We start from the raw sequence: 18,692 nt of genomic DNA, 5'->3' as shown, positions 1-18,692 counted from the left end.
AATAAAATCAGATTCATAGCTCTATATTTAAAAAGAAAAACCTAGTTTATCATGATTGCTCATAAGATATCCCGTATTCAGCTATGTTATAGTTTAGCCATATTTCACTGGCTCTCTTTTCTGTTCTATAAGGAAAAAAAAGGTATGGCTGGAACAATATAGATTTCATCAGATTCCATCATAACTTAAGGTGGGGATGCTCTTTACTGAGATTCTGCTTATACTTTCTGGATGTGAGGTGGTTTGCAGGGTTGAGAGACACTGTAAGTGTGGTTTGAGAAATGTTGGCTTATATCTGATAGAATCTGAATCTGTGAAAGTGGCACCCTTGAGTTTGTATTTCTAAAAAGATCTTTAGGTTTTTTTTTTATGGCCAGCTCAGAAATTAGGAACCACTACTAAATTACAGAATAAATAAGGTGTGTATTACTGCAGTATAAATTTTACTTAAAGATGATTGGGGTGAGTCAATTAAAATTTTTTATATCAAAATAAAAATAATTATGGAATAGTATATAAAAATTTTTAAGCATAAGACTTTTACTTGCTTTGAGCTGCTTTGGACTTTTGCTTACAGATTTCCTCAGGAAAAATATATGAATAAATATATGAATTTCTGTGTCTTTTTTAGATGCTTATGTAGATATGTTTAAGAAACATTGCTGTTGGGATATTTGTTGAATTGTTTGGTCAAAGGAAAGAAATAATAGGTTTTATTACTTTCAAAACAGTGCTGAGGCAAGATGGAGAAAGGAAAAAGTGTTAAAAGAATCGAGTAGAATGAAAAACAGAAAAACAGAAACCAGTTGGGAGACTAATTCAACCTTTGTTTTTTCCATCTAGACACACAGTTATTTGCTGATTAATAAGTAATAATTTTGTGTCCATCATAATGAATGTATGAGTTTAGAGGAGGTAAAATTATATGGCAGTCATTTCCTTTTACATAGCAGCATGGTAGATGCTAGCATTGTTACAGGTGGTAGGTGTGTTTCTACCACCTTTAATTCATAGGGTCTCAAAATTGAATATTTTTGTTTGGAATTTTAGTGTATTTGATTTCTGTATACAGAGAAAAATGAGTAGAATTTGAAACACCATTCTTATAAATATATTTATAAATGTATTTGTCTTTCAGTAGTCTAAAAGTTGCATGGTAATTTAAAATTCTTAAAGGGAATTTGTGAAAAATAGCTGAAGTATAAAATAGATTATATGGGTTTTTTTCCTACTACATGGTTATTCATAGAACAAAACCAATATTTAATGAATTAATGAGAATAAATAGCAAGCAGTTGTTTATCATGTTCTTGGCATTAATTTTTAAAATAAAAATAAAAATTTGATTTTTAAATTAAAAAATTTTAAAAATCAGTGCTTGTTTTAAGTGGAGTATATTTTTGTTTGGGGGAATCTGGAATGTTAATGAAATTTTATTCTTTCTTAGGTCATGTTTACTGGTGAAAATATTCCTGTTCATCCTCATGTTTATAGCAATGGTCATATCTGTTTATCCATTCTAACAGAAGACTGGTCCCCAGCGCTCTCAGTCCAATCAGTTTGTCTTAGCATTATTAGCATGCTTTCCAGCTGCAAAGAAAAGGTAGGACTTTTCAGAATTATTCCAGGTAATATCTCTTGTTTCACTTTAGGTAAATAAACTATTTTAATATTTGATTATTTTTATTTGAAGGAAGGACGTATGCTTTTATTATAAATTATAGAGAATACCGTATTTAATAATAAGTAGGAAAATTATTTTGGTAATCTTTCATTCCAAACAGAAAGTTTAAAATGTTAAATGGGCCAGAAGTCAGTTGTATTGTTTTTATTGTTTTATATTTCTTAAACAGGATGTTTGTGCAGATGTTCTTAAGCTGAATTTTATCTCCATAAGCATGCATAAGACAAAAGTATACAAGAAACTCTTGTGTCTGGATTTCACAATGGAAAGCGCCCAAAACAAGCACCATACTCTCTTCTCTTTGCTGGCTCTCACCTCATCTTCCTCTTTTTGGGAATTTCCCAGGAACCAGAGCCTTTCCATGGTAATGAGTAGGTTGAAGGAGGAGGACTAGATTAGCCATAGAATTTTAAGGGCTCTTCCTCCTGTTCTTGTTTACTAGTCCACAAATTCTGTGTTTGATGGGCAGAAAAAAAAGACCAGAAAGATAGAGAAATCACATAAGTAAAATTAGGATACCATATAAAGTCATCTGAATCCTATTTGTGCATTTCTGACCCTTTATCCTTCCTCATTGAGGGTTAATATAGTACAATATTCACGTATTTATACATTTAAAGTCTCTTCTCCATGAAGGTTTCCTTTTGTATTCTGTTTAAAGGAGAAACAAATTTACTTTAGAAGTTAGGGAACTATTTTTTTATTTGTTTTTTATTTTGTTTTCAAGTTTTTTCTCTGTCTGCCAAATCTGATTGCCGTTTTTATTGAATAAACATTTACAGAACATTTAAGATAATGGTTCATTTAAAAATGGTAGGTCATCTAGAATCTGAAATGCACTAAGCCACTATTTCCCCAAATGGGTTTTGTGGAACTTTAGTTCCATAAGAGGTTTCTTGGTGTTAGGTTAAAAAAAAAATTTTATTTTTCAAGTAAACATAGGAAATCCTAGATTAAATTGTAGAATTTTCCAGAACCTTTAATGTGCAATTGTATGTACAATACAGGAAAGAAAAATATTTTGACAATTAAACTATGGCACATAGTTAAGAGAGACATCCCCATTTAGGAATATTAAAATATGCAGGAAAAATATAATCTTAGAGTAGATGAAAAAGGTGCATATGTCTAAATTAATATCACCTTTTGACTTCAATTTCCTCTCTAGTGTTGGCTTTTATAAGTTGCATTTTAATCCTATAATTAAGCTTTTGTTAACTCTAAGGCTTTTAGAAACAAGTCTTATTTATTGCTTCTGTATCTTCTTTGCCTCCGACCAACACAATGCAGGTTTTAAACTTTTAAGTGTAGGGCAAAGCAGTTTGTGGTTACAAGGGTGTCTTGTGTTCTTATTATGATTAATGACTGTAGAAGGGTAAGAATATAACTGTGAGTTAATAAGAAAAATTGTTGCAGGTGAATACCATTGAAGTCTGCACATAGTTCCTGCATGTGCCTTATGATTATTGGCATTTAAATGTTATGGTTTACTGGTAAAAACCAGAGAACTATGCCCTGTACCACTTTCATCCTTTTCTAAAGCTTACCATTCCCCTCACATTCTTTGTCTGCTATTAATGGTTCTTGATATATATATTTATATTATAATAGTGTCATATGTACATATATTAGTATAAGACTAACCAATCCATTTAATTATTGATAAGCTATAGTTTTAAATAGAATAATTATATATGTTCAATCAAGACTGATAATCTGGAAGTTAGAATTCCAGCAGCATTAGTTCTGTTGAAATATGGTAAAATTGAGCAAATATGTGTCAAGTACCTAAACTGTGCTGTTTACTGTGCTAAATGCTCTAAATAAGCTTGGAAAATGAGACCTTAAACACTCACCTAAAGCTCTGTTATTAAAACAGATCAGTTTTATTTGGAGGTGGACATACATGGTTCTGTGGGTTTCACTCTAATAGTGAATGCAAACTTTTTGCTTTAGGCATTTAGGGACTTTGATTTTAGTCGTAGCACTATCATTCCAGTTTCCTTTTTCACAGTCAGGAAAGGTTACCTAAGTTGGAGGCATTTAAATTTAGTACGTCAGTAGATTTCAGTAGATTAAAGATCATTTCTGATATTGACACTGGGGCCTTTCAGTAATCTATCCATTATTCTCAGTGCTCTTATAATATACTTCCCTTGTCCAGTTTTTCCAGTTGTATTTCATGCCTAAAATAATTTTGGTAATATTTCTCCTTTCACAGTTACTTTATTTTTCTAAGAACCATACCTTTCTGATAACTTATCAGCTATTTGCTTATATTTTTTATATAAACAAGTAGAATGAGGATTTTTTATTTTCTTATTTATTTTGATGACTGTTTTGTGATGATTCTTGGGTTCTAATCCATATCTAGATGAAGTAAATGTATGAAATCATTATAGTGTAGGAATTCACTCCACATGACTACAGATTACTTTGAAAGACAAACAATATAAAGGATCATCTTTCTGTTCATTGAAGTATTGGTTCCCCTTATTTCACAATATTAACTTTTCAGGAATTTTCTCAAACTGTATCAGTAGAGTAATCTTGGAGTAGTTGTTTAACCTCTTGTGCTCAAATGTTCCCTTTTTTTAAATGAAATCACTACTAATATTAACTCATAGGGCACTATGAGGGTCAACTAAGATGATAGTTATGTTGATGATTTTTAAAAATACCAAGTGGACTGCCTGTTTTCCTTCCTGCTATTTAGGTAGTTCTGCTTACCATTACGTTCTGGTAGGACTGCCCTTAGATTATGTCTTAACCAAATCTATTTCTTTTGCTTAGACTCAGAGGAAAGCCTTTTCCCATTCTCTCACCTGCATTAGCTTGGGTAAACAAAGTTAATTAAGTCTGAAAAGATAACTTGACTAAACACTAAAAAATGTTTAAGGTTAGGAAAAGAATGATCAAATTATCAGTCAGAATGGTTCTGAAAAGAAATAACAAGTAAACTAAGGGATATCTGTCAGATATTATCTATAAACCTGCCCTCAGTAGCTTTAACATAAATTTTACATGTTCCCCAAATCTTTGTAGAGAGTCACATATTCCTTGTGTTCTGGCCAGTGTTCAACAGTTTCAGGAAAATTGTCTTCCTTGATCTATCTTCAGTGTTGCTGGTGTCACTATTTCTGATGTAGCTCCCTTGCAGAACTCTGCCATATGTTTCTCATGTTGTGCTAGTCACACCAAATGTATAGCAGAAATGCCTATATATATATATATATATATAAATATATTCCCCTTCTTCTTATGTATTGTTTGGAAACTGACTCCTTTGGTCTGTCCTTGATGATGCTTTCTTAGAGTAAAATAATAATTCTTTGTGGAGATATGTAAGTTGTCATAATTTCTCAGACAAACCTAGTTAGGTAGATTTTTGTTTTAATTAAGCTAACAAAAGTAATTATTAAATTATTTCTAGGGATGGAACAATATGAATGAAACCAAAATTCTTTACACTTGATGCTGCTGTTTTGATTGATAGTCATTCTCTAGTGATGTCACTAAAACTTAACCTAAACCACATGCTCATAAACCCTATTTTTGAACAATTTAGGTTGCAAGAGTCAGTACATTTCCTGGAATATATTGCAGTTTTTATTCTTCTAAGTTATATTATCAGCTTTTATATTGTTTTTTATATTCATTCCTTAATAATTTTGCCTAAATTTTATTAAAACTACCTCTACCCTTATTTTTAATTTTATTTTACAACTTACTGATTTATCTATTTATCTCTTTTTGGTTTCAGAGGCGACCACCAGATAATTCTTTTTATGTTCGAACATGTAACAAGAATCCAAAGAAAACAAAATGGTGGTATCATGGTAAGCAGTTTTAATTTGGAATGATAACTTTTTAGCATTTTGTTGAAAGATTATGTTTTTGTTTTCTAAGACTTGGGAACAAGGAGGGAAAATATAGTTAATGTTATATTTTCATAACATGGAGAAAATTCTGTATGATATTTTATGGATAAATTAGACTGGATTTTTAATGGAGCAAACAAAATGATAGCCACCATAAAAGTAACATCTGAAATTTCTGAGACTTTACCATTTTATTATAAAAAAAAATACTTAATCTTTAGATCATATTAGAACTAACTATTGGTAAACCTGTTATTTAACATAGAAGTTTTGATGCCTTGTGTACTCATTTAGTTCCGGTAGTGTTCCTAGCAGAGAAAAGAATCGCATTAATTAGAGGTGTCCCATTAAATTAAAGAAAACTCTTCCTGTTCTAACAGTTATCCCCCAAAGAATTTGAGGTTCTGCCTACTAGCTTTATGAATACAGTGTGCTCAGTAATTCTATTGTTCTTGTTGGGAGGCTGATGGTAGCTTTGTAATTCAAAGCTGCTAGCATTATTTCTGCATTGACCTTACTTTTTCCAAAAGAGGTATTTGAAATTAAAAACAAAAGCTTTTTATTCCCGTAATGTACTCTTTGGAGTGAACAAACACTGCCCTGTGTGATATTTGTATACATAAAAGCATTTCTTTCATTTTCCTTTAAAAAAAAATGTTATCCTAATAATAAAACAGAACTGGCAAAACTAGTTAATAAGAATATAAACAACAGAAAAGATTATGGTCTTTCCCCTTAACCTTCTATCCAGTGTGAAACTTTTTGTTACATCACTTAAATTGAGTGTATTGAAAACTTTTTTTAATTCTAAGACTTCTCTAAAGTGTGGGGATAAAAGGTTAGTACTAGAGTCAATGCAGTAGCACTATATCGGCAGTTATAAGTTAGAAAGTACAGTAAAAGAAGAATGCCATTCCTGAGAGCCACAGAAATGTAAAAATTTGGAATAATCTTAATGAGGAATACAGATGACCTATAAGAAGAAAATGACAAAACTTTTAGCTGTGTAAAAATAGATACTTTGAGAAAGCAGAATTGTAAAAAATGTACATTCTTTATAAATTTTAGATTTAATATAATTTAGTAAAATCCAATGGAATGTTGGGAGTAGGTGCTTGAAAAGTTCATGGGTAGGGGCAGCAAGAAGAGCATATTTTTATATTTCAAATTGTAAAGGTTAATGGAGAAAAATTAATCTACCAGACACTGATACATATTAGTGCAAGAATAGATAGAAAGATCATTGAAATAGAATTACTCTTATCTGTGCTCTATTGAATATATGGTAAAAAAGGCATCTCAAATCAATAAAAAGGGGAGGAAAGATCATTTGGTAAGTATCTTGTTAGAAAATTGTAGTGCATCATTTGAGAAAGAAAGAAATTTACACTTTCATGTCAAATAAAATATTTCCTGTGGATTGAATTAATTGTTTTTGAAAAGCCAACAGTAGAAAAATCTTTAAGAAAAAAAAGTTGGGTATCAGATCTCTGAAAGAAGGTAGAATTTCCAAATTTAGAAGGAATCACAAAGAAATTAAACATTTCGTTATATGAAAATTTAAAGCTTATAACAGTAGCCAAAACATTGCAAAGCAAGTCATTATAAAGTTAAAAAAATAAAATTGAGAAAAATAGATTTATAACTTATTTTAAATGATTCAAAGACCATGAGTGAAAACATATTTAAGAATAAATACAGTTAATATAGCAAAAAAAAGTTCAGTTCAGTAAAATAATCACAAATTTAATATTTGGATCACTTTATTGAGTTGACAGAGTTTTATAAAATGAGTGGAATTCTGGAGAGTAAGTGGTAGATTAAAAGAGTTTTCATACTTGCTGGTGGTATAACAAGTTAGTATAATCCTTGTAGAAAGCTGTTTAGCAATATTTAACAAGCTTTAAGTTCAAGATCAAACCCTTATTATACTGATAATCCATCCTAACAAAATAATCTTTAATACAAGAAAAGTTTTATGCATGAAATGTTCAGTGGAGCACTGTTTGCAGTGTTCAGTTTATTCCTTATTCTGTCATGCTAATTATTGCCTCTACATGTGCTGTTTGTATTGAATCTTTCTAACACACACACACACACACACACACACACACACACACACACACACACACACACACACACACACACACACACCACATCTTGGGAATATTTTCACTAAAGCGTTGTTTATTGCTCCCTCCTTTGAGGAACCTAATGAACTTTATTACTGTGTCTGGAATTCTGTTTGTTTTAGAGTTTTAAATATCCTCAGATAATTCTGATGTAAATGATCGTTTGAGAACTACTGATTTAGGGATTCTTAAATATAAAAGGACAGCTTTCTAAATATAGTTCAGTAGTCAGGTTTAAGGAGTTCTTTCTGGGCACTAAAATTTTTAACAAGAGCCTACTTTAAATGACCCTTTACTTCAGTTTACGTGGCTGACTTCTCATTCTTCTACATCCTTTTGCCTTTTAGTACCAAACCCTATGCTATCTCTTTCCTCAGTACCTTTATAAAGAACTTTTTTTTTCTTAAACATTTCTCAAGTGTCATGGAACTCCTTTCTCTTAGTATTGTAGTCCCCAAATACATCAAAAAATCAAGACTATTTCATCAGTTGTAACAAAGGCACCACACCAATGCAAAATGTTAAAAATGGGAGCAGGTACACTGGAACTTTTATTTTCTGCATTTTCTTTCTGTAAACCTGTAACTTTTCTAATTAAAAAAAAATCAATAATATTGACAGAGCTAAATCAAAAAGTGTCCTTGTTGCTAAGACAATAGTTTTTCTACATCAAATTCAACCTCATTGGTAGTAGAAAAATTCCTCCTTTGTCTTTCATAGTGTTTTTAACCACTTTGTCTTTTACAAAACTTGAGAAGAAAGTGTCTTGGAGTGGTGGATTTTTAAAATACAAATATTTTGAAAGTACAACCATCCCTCCTAGCCTATCCCTCACTGGCACTGAAGGGTACATTCCCATTATTCACATCTTTTCTCCCTGGCAGAGAAATTTTGAAAGGATAATCAGTCTTCACGACCCACTAATACTGGCTTGTATAGTGGAAAAGACTTATAAGAGGTTTTCTTCTAAGAATACTTAAGGAATTTCTTACTACCTGCTTTCGAATAAGTGGGGAAAGGACACAGTGAAACAAGAAGCTTAAGAATTAGTTCTTTAAAATAAAATACTATTCAGGCAAGCCAGAGTTTGTACAAGAACTCATTTTCCCAATAAATAGATTAAAAGTATCTCTTTTTTAAAATAAAAAAAATATTTTTTAAAGGCACTGGATCTATATATATACATACACACACACACAATTCTGTTTTATTGCACAGTTCACAATATATAGCATGTGATTACATAACCAACCATAAGCTGAATATTGACTATTGAGACAAAAACACTAACTTTGTCCCACCCATAACGAGACAAGTAAGACACACTAATTTGTCACCATATAAAGGTTGTGTTTAGTCTTTGGTGCAGTTCTGAGGGCTCATAGCACCTCAAATTGTGTTAAATACAGAATCCATACATATTTCTGCTAGCATCAGACATGAAGTATAGGAAGCAAAGCCCAAAGTGTCCTGGGCTCATGAGCTATCTGAAGGCATTGGATTTTAACTCACCTAAATCACGATTATCCTAATCCAGTCTCGTGTCCCAGAAACATTTTTTCACTTAAAGATAATTCTTTTAAAAACTTCCCCTGTTCTTTGATTCACAGTGCCCATTATTCTCTCATTAGGGTCTTCTCTAGCATACAATCACTTATTAAAGTGTAAAAAAATCACCCCAATGATATTTAGAGGCCTCTACATATAAAAAGTTGTATTTGATATGTGAATATATATCCATTATTGTTACTTGACATTGACTGCCAGTGTGTTCCCCAGAATTCTTTTATAGTTGCTATTCACTGGAGAATTGAGGTCACATATACATTAAAGTACAAATATTCTGTGTTGCCAGTTAAGGCAGAGGTCCATATGCTATGAAAAATCAATTGACCAGAGAGGATATGTGAGATTTTTTTAAGAAAATAAAGAAGCCTAACCAAAATAGGTAGACAGCCCATCTTACCATACACATGGGATAGATTCAGGGATAGAATCTTCCTTAGAAAACAGGTCTACATCAAGTTCATTACACCAGTGGATGAGTGATCGAAGTCTCAAAGTTCTGTATTGTAAACATCCATATTAATTGTTCTTGAAAAAGGTACAAAATAGGCATGTTACATTGTAATATGATCCATCTGTTTCCCAGGATCAGTATTAAGCTTTCCATAGAGGGTAGTACAGATCAATTCAAAACAAAACCAAATCTATCTGGGTTTCCATAGTATTCTTTTTAGATGATAGAGAATTGAACAGTGGCCCATTATAAACGACAGCTGAGCACTACTATTGATTATTGGCTTAAGAAATCTGGGTTTATAGGAAGTAAATTGGCATAGAGTTTAGATGGCATGTGCAATAAACTCATGGGTCTATGATTTTGGTAAAAGTAATTTTTTTTTTTTTTAACGTAGTAGACTACATTCTGGTTTCCATTCAGTTGGAACATTCCTATAGAATTGCAAGGATTATGAGGGAACAGAAATATAAAATTGTCTCAGATTAGCTTTATGAAGCTCCTTTTCTCCTTGCCTTATACCTACTATCCATGATTTTACCTGTTGTAAAACTTTTTATTCATACTTCCTTTTTGGGTTACAAGACCACTTTCTAAATTCCTGAGTCCAAACTTTTATTCATTTTAACAGTTTTTGCCCTCTACCTCCTGTTAGATAACAGTTCTATTGTCTGTCTACTCTGAAATCTTTCTTGAATGATTTCATCAAAATAGTACTTCAATTTCCTAAACACTTCAGAGACAAAACGTAACTGTAAAGATATATTTCTCTCCTTTCTTTGAGGTAGCATCCAGCTTCCAATCTAGTGACCTGTTACTAGTGTCCCCTTTTCTTCTAGTCCTTGGTAATATCCAGGGAGATGTTTCCCAGTATAATGTAATGGTTCATATACTCAGGGGAAAACTTAATGACTATCTTGTACTATAATTCTCTCTCATTCATGTTTTGCAGAAGTCCATGAAGTTAGCCATGATAGGTGTCACCTCTTTGGAACTGGTAATTTGTATATAATTTTGAGGGTGTAATTTTTAGTAGGGGGCTTCTGCAGTTCCAGAAAAAAATTAAATTGTTATATGAGATTTTTTTAAAGCAGTCTCCTTGCTGCAAATATTTTCCTGTCCTTATCTGATTGTTTAGCAAAGAGGTTAAATATATTGTGTTCTTTTACCACCTTTTATAGCCTTATGTCTGTCTTGACCTAAGATGAATTTACTCCAACAACTTATTTTTTGGTGAGCCAGCCCTGGTATCTAATAATCCTTTTTATTTAGCTAGCAAACTATGCTCCTTCTGCTAACAAATTGGTTTTTTACCTCTTAGTTGTGGCTCTCTTATTTAGGGAAATGATGGGAAGGCTTTGGCTCATACCTGTCTCCACACTTAAGTATTTGCTCAAAGACTCTTGATTATATATAGCCAATCAAAGGATATTTCAGTTTCGTTACTTGTTATCCTGCAAGTCCCTGTGGGTTTAGCTATCAGAGATAATTGAACACCATATTCAGAACTTATTTAATAAGCTTATTTCTCCAACGATAGGGCATTTGAGATAGGTGGTATCCTATCAGTCCTAGGCTGTTTCTTACAAAATCTTGTTCAGTTTGAGGAATGGGATATGGAGAATAGCTTCACATGGATTTCCTAGTCATTTTGGTGTTTGTTGTTAACACAGTATACAGAATCCTAGTGTACTAAAAACCTTCCAGCATCAACAACCTGATAAAGATTAATTTATTGTGCCATCTATTAAAGATGGTATGTCTTTGTAGATACAAGCTTATTGCTGGTTAGCTAAGTAACATTATGTTCACATTGATTTGTATTTCGTACTTTTCTTATTGTATACAAATTGCCATGTGGTACTGTTTCACAGTAATATGACATACTCTATGTGGTAGAGTTTAGTGCCACTTTTTAGCTTAGAGATTTCACTATACATGATCTTTAAGTGATGGTTTGTAAAGTGATTGGTTTTAGTATTAATTACAGGGACATTAGTGTTGTTATAAAATACTCTACTGAAGAAGTAACTATTTTAAAGAACCTCTTCATATCCCTAAGTTCTATCCTTTCCAATCCAAGTTCTGCAGTAATTTAAAAAACAAAAATATTTTCACCGTGAAACATACAGACACTATAAACTAGCTACTTGTTTTCTTCTTAAAGATATTCTTGTTTATTTTCAAAATTCCGAAGAATTAGCTACGATTTATTTTAAAAGTCTAGTCTATGCTCTTAAGACATAGGATCATGGGATATTCCACTGATTTGCCCAACATACAAGTCATGTTTACTAGTTTTTAGTTCTCATTGAATCTTTATGAATGAGGATTTTATTAGCAACACATCAATCCTGGCATGGGATAGTTTGTGAAATATTTTAGTGAATATTTGCAGAATTTTCTCTTTCAGAGCTTTGACACCTTGAGGGTAGCTGCCACCAGTCTTCCTTCTTCCTCAAGCTTCTTTTTGAAAAATAATCAATCCTCAAAATAAATCCTTGAGATATGTTTTGTAAAATAAGCCATGAACCCTCAAAATTGCCTGTGTTATATAAATGTGTGCTGAGGCTACCAGAAGGTATTACTGAACAAATTTGCTGGAGTTTTTTAATGGCGCCTTTTGCATATGTATCTGTATTTGTATAACTGACATTCTTAATTTCTAAAGAGAAATTAACAACATTAACTACTTACTGATTGATTTGGAGATTGTACCTCATTAGTGGAGCTATTTCCTTCTTGGTAGGAAGACATAACTTATATTATTCTGTACATTAGGGTTAAATAGCATGGCAGTGTTGGCCAGGAATTTACTTCCTATCTCAATGCAGTTTTAAAATTTTGCCCGTAAAAGCAGTGTCTGAAGATTGGTAAATCCCGAATATGTGCTTAGCTGTATTTACAAATTTTGAAACACAACTATTCTGTTTTATCTGTCTGTAAAAACAAATAAGACTCCCTGTCCCCCTAAACGAAAAGAAAAGCTTGTGAATTTTTATATTTAATTTAAACAGAACTAATATACTAATAATATATCATTTTAAGGTATAGTTGAGCACAAATTGACTCTTTATTTGTGGATTGGGGGAGGCAGGTGAACATGTAAACCATATTCTTCTTGGTACTTGCAGTAATTTCTGGGTTAGACTAACTTACAGGTTTTACTTATTCATGCTTGACTTTTTAATTATCTTTTTTCTCCTTTTTTTAAAGATGATACTTGTTGATGCCACTATTATCATCCTCCTAGCAGAAGATAGTCCTACTGAGAAAATGAGCACTTTGATCATTCAGTCTTTGAACTTTAACCTTTGACTGGAAGTGACCTATAGGCAATGAAGACTACTTCCTTTTACTGCATTTTTACTCGTGTGCATTCTGGGCGCATGTTGATCGCTGGTTCAGTCCAGGCAACTGACATGCTTTTATTAGTCATACAGTATTAATGCAGGTGTCAGGAAATGTCAAATATAATTCCATTTTTTTATTTTTATTTTTTTAAGCTTTTGGAAAAGTTCCAGGTCCTCACGTATTGTGCAATAACAATGACTTCCTTGGCGGTTTTGGAACGTTCATTGCCGGCAATGGACGTAATAGGAAAAGTTTTCATTAACTCCTGCCACCAAATGATTAATGCATGATAGGGCCTATGAAATGAACTTATCGGGTATAATGGGATTATTAATAAAGTGAGGGATCCAACATTACTTTGAAAGTCACCCTAGCTGTTTATATTTGGATTCTATGCACTGTGATCCTAAGGTTAACAGCATGACTTAACATGCGTCTTTAAAGGACTGTAATGAAAGATCATTGCGTATTTATTGAACTGTTTATATCTGCTGTCAGATTGTTTTGACATGGAAGGTTTTCAAGTAACATTGGCAGAGAGGTACAATATGTTATCCCTATGGTGAAAATAAACTCATTTGTTGTATATAGTTCCTCAATCTCTGAAGTAAAGGTATGAGTAATATAGGGTATGAACGGTTTAATCAAGGCTTTTTGGGGGGAGTAAGAAAAATGGCAATGATGACTGAATTGCTGCAGTCCGTAATTTGGGCTTGTTATTTATACATTGAAGATTTTTCCAAGTAGATTACACGCTGTTACTTCCTGCTAGCCATCAGCATGAGCCCTGCTGCCTAAACACTATTTCACTTATTTATGTTTGAAAAATCCATAAACATTTTTGTTTGCAATCTTGTTTTCTTTTATTGTTCCAAGTCAAGTTTGAATGTTACAATACTTTTAAGTGAAAAACTTTTGTCAAGTTTTTTTCTTGTAAATTTTCTTTACTTGTATCATCTTGTCCTTCAATCCTGTACCTTAAAATAAGAAATACATTTTTGACAGAGGCTTAATGTTTTAACAAAAGAGTGTGGACATTTTTATTTTAAAATTTAGGCAGAAGTACACTATAAATTTGTATGTTTGCTTATTTGTCTCACACAACCATATAGTTTTTCTGGGTGGGATTTGTTTTGCTTAGTTTTCTTGTTTAAAAGACTTTGCTTGTAGCTAGATAAAATTTTTCTATAGAAAAAATAATTGTTGGAAGGTCCAATTCTCAGTACCATGTAAATGTTAACTGCAGCTAGGTTCTCTTTTTAAAAAGCAATTAATGTATTTTATAAATTACCTTTTCACATATGCAAAATCTGTTTCTACTACAATGTTATTTTTACTAATGCCTTATTGTTGCACTCTTTTTGAAATATCCAGCAGTGAATATATAAATCAATTTGGGCTTAGAAATAAAAGCCAGTTGGCTGAAAGGTTTGAGATATGTACCCCAGGAAAATCATCCAATCTATAATTGGCAAAAACTATTAAAATGTTTATTTTAATCTCTGTGTAGATGACATTTTGTAGCTCTGTACATGTTATTAATTAAGGGCATATAATTTTACACTCAAAAGAAGTATAATTACTGAACTCAGGGGTGGGTAGACTTCAAAAATATGTCTGCTGTAGAAATAACTTGAAGGGGAGAAAAAAAAAAAACATGGCCAGCCACCAAATTGTGGACATTGTTTATAAAACTACTAATTAGCAACTACCACTTTTTAAAAATTAAAAACTTTTTGTTTTTGTTCTATCTTGACTAGAGATATACACTAGTTCTCACACTGTCTCTATCAACCTAATTAGTTAGCTTGTTTAACTAGGACAGAAATGTGTTTTGGAATGCTTTGAACTATTAATTTTTAACTGCCTTTCCAATATGAAATTTGCAGCTGTAAATTATTTGTTTTCGTATTTTACGTAACTGCTCTAAACTACTGATTGACTTGATCATTTTCTGGGGGGAAATCTCCATACTGCTGGTCCTCTTACTAGAATCCTTTTGTAATGAAATGACCTGTGACATTTCTTACCAAAGGAATTATTAATATACCAGGTCAAAGATTAACAACACTATACTATACATTAATAGGTCATACTAGCCTCAATTGAGTTTTTTTAAAAAAATGACAGTGTTTTAACATACCTCTCTCTTCATACAGACTGATTCCAGAAAGTAGATTAAAGTGAAGCAGAGGAAAGTAAAGGAAAGCCAAATAATTTCAGTACATTTTATCCTTTAAAGAGAAGAAAATCATAATCAGATAAAGATAAAACCTTATTCCTCACTCTCTTGAATTTAGGAATTATTGAAAACTCCTTTGCACTTAGATTTAATTATGAAGTTAATTTCAAATGTAAGTTACCTTATTAAAAAACCTAAGAAATTTGTCAGAGTCATTGCTCTAGAAAGAGTGATTCATTTCTTTGTAATAAAAAGAATGTTTCTCTGTAATGTGTTGTTAAATGACAACTAAAATATCGAGAAAATGTACATAGGCCCATGCTTGCTTCTCTCTCTCCTCTGCATCCCCACCATGGGGCACTATTTGCTACATAGGCCTACAGAATTATACTTCATATTTAGGATATATGTGCTCTCCTTTTGAATTTATTTATTTATTTATTTTAGATCATTGTTTTGCTTTGCCAGATTCTCTTAAGTCAGTGATACATTCAATTCCTTATTTATGCATGCTTAGATCAGAAACTTGTGCCCTCTCAAAAAAAAAAATATTTTGTCAGGTATTAATGCCATAGATTTTGAAGGGAGAGACTGTATCCAATTTGTTTTATTTTTTGGAGAATTTTAAAACAATGTGTTTTATGGCTGTTCTCATAAGGAATTAATATTCACCTCTAAAGGACTTGTATAATTCTTCCTTTTAACTAGCAGGGAAATAAAGCTTTTTTTTTTTTTTTAATCTCTAGAAGAAAATGCTGAAAACAGCTTTTATATAGTCAATATGCAACTGGGGAAAGATCTTAATCCTTGTTGTTTTGACTAGGTACATAAGTATTCGGTATAAAGTAACTAGATTAGTTCATAACTTGTCCCTTCTGAAATTTTCCATATATGCAACAAAATATATATCAGAATCCTATGTTGGATAATAATTTCTTCAGATTCTAAAACAGGTATCTAGTGACTGCTTAATTGTTCCCAAATTGCATCAAAGATGAATTGACAAATAAATAATGGAAATGGGTAGTGATGTGGAAATGATATGTAACTACATATTATTTGTTTCTGGTAGTCAAGTCTTATTTTTAAAAGAGCCTATTGTTTTTGAGAATTGGGACATTTAAAACTTGTTAAAACTTCTTGCTAAAAAGAGAAGAGAAGAGGTATTGTGTGTTCAAAACTTTTTTGAATAAAGAATTCTGTGTCACTAGTTCAGGCCTTTAATGGTTACTACTACTTACATTTCTCGATCTCATTTTTAAGGTTTTTTTGTACATATTTTAGCTGAATGCTTAACATTTGTAATTATGTATAACTGTATATTTGGTTTTCAAAAGGAATTATGGCTTACCCGTGTTTTTCTGAGAATTCGTTATCAAAATCAGCTACTGTATTATATTTTGCATTACCCTGATGCCTTTAATGCCTTTGTGTGATTGAGATCTTACACGGAAGAGTCTGAATCTGCACCAACTAGTCCTGTGCCTTTTTGCAACCTTCTTTGGTTTATCCCTGTTCTCTTTGTTTCTTCTTCCTTAAAGTCTCTTCTCACAAATGTCATTGTATCAGTCTTCACCGGTTTCCCTCTCTGACTTCTAAGTTTTTCTTTCTTTTCTTTTGAGGTTAGGGAACCCAGAGAAGAAAGATTATTAGGATTACATCACGAATTTTGAAAGAAATTAAAGACTCTCCTTACAAATAAAATACACAGGGTTTCTAATACCTAATTTCAGTTCCTGGCTACATTTGTTGAATAATTGGCTACTTCATAGATGAGCTGTTAATTGTAATTTTAATTCTTAAGTACTAATATTGAGGGTTTGTTTTTTTTTTTAACATTTGGAGGTTGGGTGGATTAATCTCCCAAAGCCTAATTATTACCAAAATGAATTAAAGCATTTGTTTTGGTAAAAATATTTTCTCCATTTAAATTTCTAAGCCATTTTGAGATGTGTAATTATTTCTTTAATTTATTTGTGAGACTTTCTTTCTCAGCATATAATTGTGCATTAATTTAAAGACAGGTTTATACATATTATTATAAATAGAGACCCATGGAATCAAAACATACCTCAGTCTTAATTCTCTGTCCTTCAAGTTGAAGTCCTAATTCACTGGAGAATCTATAGTCCTGATAAGTGAGTTGTTATTTAAGTCTAATTCTTATATGTTAGTATTTGGTAGGGAATCTCCAGAATGATTACATGAATCTTTTAATGAAAAAATATTTGTTGATAAAACAATATAATATATGAAGTCATCTTGATACATAGAAGGAATGCCTGAATAGAAGCTGATATCTTAACATACCTCAAGAGCTTCCCCAGTTTTCCAAGTTGAGATGCAGAGTTGACTGGATAAAGGAGATCCAGTTCTTGTTTTGTTTCTTGGCACAACCTGTCTGGGTTTTGAAAAAAGCTTGCTCCTATAAATAAGTCTAAGCTGTTTTCATAAAGGCAAAAACATGATTTCAAAATTTACTGAGCTTTGAATTGCTAGGTGTGACATTACTTGTCAGACTTTCTGGTATATGGAAAGAACCTATCTCTCTTTTAAAGCCTGAAACAGGACTAGTGAGAATTTGGTAGATTTTGTCAGAAACCAAGAAAATGCAAGTCTCTTCAGAGTTAACCACAGATTGTTGATATAAACACGTAGTACCTGCCAGTTTTGTGGTCAGTAATTATTTGAATGGATTTTTAGGTTAATAAGTGCATGTTCAGGTCAAAATGAATTGATTATTTTTAGTTGGTATCATTTTTCTCTCAATATTGAGGTATACTTATTGTGCATTTTACTAATCCTCATGCCTGAGGATATGAATAGGATGGATGTATAAATTTTATAAATTCAAGTTGCAACATATGTAAAATTACTACTTTTTAAATAGAATACAAATGTTAAGACTGAGACAAAATATGTTATATATTTTTAAATACGTGTATCAAATTTTTGTTAGTTGAATGTAAATTGTTTTGTGTGCTTTATGAATCCTTAACTTTTAATAATAAAACAGTTGTTATTTGACATTTCCTGTAGACTTGAATAGTAAATTGGACAGCTATTAAGTCTCTTTGTAGTTAGTAATGCAAAAATTTATTTTATATAGTAGTAGTTCCTCTTTACAAAATGACTGATTTTTAAAGAACTATGGTAACAGTAACATATCCATTTCCGAAATGAGTGCAACAGATTAAAGATAATCACTAAAACTGTTACCAATTAACAGATTATCTTTACTTAATTGTTGTAGGTAGCTTATTTTAGAGGTGCTTCGGGCTTTAATTAAACAAGTACTGATTAAAGACTGGGCATTTTGAGAGGATGGAAATTACTGAGTACTGTGAAGCTAGTGTTCCTGAACTTTGAGTTTTGCAGTTAATAACAAGGATATACTGTAAAGGACTTCTGGATGCCTTTTTGAGTGTACAGACACCTG

General features: G+C 31.8%; 1 protein-coding gene across 2 annotated transcripts in view; it reads left to right on the top strand.

Annotated features, from left to right (window-relative positions):
* UBE2W (ubiquitin conjugating enzyme E2 W) overlaps positions 1 to 16,463 on the top strand; it is a 58,602-nt gene extending 42,139 nt beyond the window's left edge. For both annotated transcript variants that reach the window (XM_037802818.1, XM_037802819.1), the window contains exons 4-6: positions 1,448 to 1,603; positions 5,448 to 5,523; positions 12,934 to 16,463. In XM_037802818.1, coding sequence (XP_037658746.1) covers positions 1,448 to 1,603; positions 5,448 to 5,523; positions 12,934 to 12,947 — 246 coding nt within the window. In that variant the 3' untranslated portion in view covers positions 12,948 to 16,463. The remainder of the gene's footprint in view (positions 1 to 1,447; positions 1,604 to 5,447; positions 5,524 to 12,933) is intronic.
* The last annotated feature ends 2,229 nt before the right edge of the window (positions 16,464 to 18,692 follow it).

The sequence above is a fragment of the Choloepus didactylus genome, chromosome 14 (genome assembly GCF_015220235.1).
Source record: "Choloepus didactylus isolate mChoDid1 chromosome 14, mChoDid1.pri, whole genome shotgun sequence".
NCBI lineage: Eukaryota > Metazoa > Chordata > Mammalia > Pilosa > Megalonychidae > Choloepus > Choloepus didactylus.
This window is presented reverse-complemented; position numbering and strand designations above follow the sequence as displayed.